General features: G+C 42.4%; 2 protein-coding genes across 3 annotated transcripts in view; both read left to right on the top strand.

Moving 5' to 3' along the window:
- LOC102848118 (FGFR1 oncogene partner 2 homolog) overlaps window positions 1–1,838 on the top strand; it is a 6,535-nt gene extending 4,697 nt beyond the window's left edge. The window contains exon 2 of the mRNA XM_006902068.1: window positions 1,679–1,838. Within this exon, the coding sequence (XP_006902130.1) occupies window positions 1,679–1,838 (160 nt within the window). The remainder of the gene's footprint in view (window positions 1–1,678) is intronic.
- The window catches only part of GABRR1 (gamma-aminobutyric acid (GABA) A receptor, rho 1), a 136,651-nt gene that overhangs the window by 110,973 nt on the left and 23,651 nt on the right, over window positions 1–2,027 (top strand). The window lies entirely within an intron of this gene.

Raw genomic sequence — 2,027 nt, 5'->3', positions numbered from 1 at the left:
GAAAGGGTTAAACCGGGTGGCTCCTTGGAGGCAAAGATTCTGAGCCTCCGTCTAACATACTTTGGACATGTTGTGAGGAGGGACCGGTCCCTGGAGAGGGATATCATGCTTGGGAGGGTGGAGGGACAGCTCAGGAGAGGAAGGCCCTCTATGAAGTGGATTGATTCAGTGACTGGGATAATCGGGATGGGAGTGTCAGAGCCAGTGTGATTGGCACAGGACAGAGCAGAGTTTAGGGCTGTTGTACATAGGGTAGCTATGAGTCACAAGCGACTCGACGGCACATAACAACAACAACAACAACATAAATTACAAGAAAGAAGGTTTTCCATCTTTTTCCCCAAAGATCAGCTAGTGGATTTGAACCAACAGAGAGGCATCATCCTTGTGTTTGGAGTACACTTCCCTATAGGCTACACCAGGGCTATAAAACACAACATAATTATCAGTAAAGAATAGAAGATATGAAGAGGTGTACAATAATTACAGATAATAAATGTAAAAACTATTACATATATACACAGTAAAATAGTGATTTCTTAGACTGATACTGAGGCCTAATAAAACTCAGCCTAGTAAAATCCTGTGGATCACTAAAGAGCATTGTGTTATCTGCAACTTGTCATGAGGATGACACAGGCCATGGCAGCATTTCATATTCTTCTATATGGGAACAGGCTTGAAAGCAACCAATAATAACAATCACATAATTTTAAAAGTCAGAAACTAATTTCAGTCTAAAGCCTTTCTTATAATTGACCCTTTCCAAAGGCCCTATAGTCACCGAATTCATTTAAACTTTGTCCTAAACACCAGTTGCAGTAAGCCAGCTATGCACAGGCTTATTTTCTCTTACTTATTAATCTGTAATGCATAAATTCACACTTTTTAATATGATAAAACTGAGCACTACAGAATAGTAGGTAGCACAAGTAAGCCTGTGTGCACCTTGCTTGTTAAGTTGCCTCAGAAAATGTTCATGGTAAGTGCTTGTGCTGTTGATGTACCTCAGAAAATGTTCACACACATGGAAGCTTCAGAGTAAAAAACCAGGGTCCAGAAACAGACAGGCTGAGATGATGTCAGGATACTCACTCATATCTCTTGCTCTCTACATGCCTGCTGTTTTCCTTTCTCTCCTCAAATCCTTGTGCTCTACTGTACATAGGGTTTTCAAAGGCCTGTAATTTCAGAAGAGGATGGCCAATCCTTCTTCTTAGTCTGTCTCAATAGTGTCTGACAGACAAGCATTCTACAGAAAAGAGTAGATGAAAAACATGTACCAGTTAAAAAGACCAATATTCAATGTTGCTGCCCACCCGGCTACATATTTGGTTGGTTTTGGGTTTTGGTGTTTTTTTAAAGAAAAAATCCACCCCTTCCCTACTCCACCACCAACCCTTCCTACTTTGCTTACAACACTCAACACCCATCTCGCATTGACCAGCCCCTGATGTGATGTCCTAAGTCTCAAGCAATCAGGATTTCTCGGATTCTGACCATATCATGCTGCTGTCAGTCTCTTATGATGCGGTCATTATGACTTCAATTTAAAGTTCTTAAGTACAACTGTCATGTACAGCTTCTTTTCCTAGAAGATCCTGAGAAAAAGGCCTCTTAAACGTCCACTCCAGGATTGACTTCCTGTGGGTTAATACCACTTGTCTTCTGTTTGCAGCCTGGTGCTGATGCAAGTGGATGGCTTCCCAGTAGCAAGAATGTGTCCTCCAGGAAGAGTGTACAACTTTTGTTTCTTGGCCCGAGGACCCAAAACTAATACTCTGGCAAATGGCGTCCTCCAGGGACCCTCTTCATCTTTCTGTGGGGTACCTGAATGATGCATGGAGATGAGGAAGGCTCTGCCTCTGTCCCCAGCCCGGATTCCCAAAACTAATTCTCTGGCAAATAATGAAACCTATACTTGGACAAGAGGCAGTCGTCAGAACAGAGCAGGGAGACACTGGATGGGTCAAAATCAAGAAAGGGGTCCATCAGGGATGTATTTTGTCTCCATACCTTTTCAATCT

Source organism: Elephantulus edwardii, unplaced genomic scaffold, assembly GCF_000299155.1.
Source record: "Elephantulus edwardii isolate Elephantulus edwardi_28Jun2011 unplaced genomic scaffold, EleEdw1.0 scaffold00363, whole genome shotgun sequence".
Taxonomy (NCBI): domain Eukaryota; kingdom Metazoa; phylum Chordata; class Mammalia; order Macroscelidea; family Macroscelididae; genus Elephantulus; species Elephantulus edwardii.
Note: the sequence above shows the minus strand (reverse complement) of the source record. Positions and strands in the feature narration are given on the sequence as shown.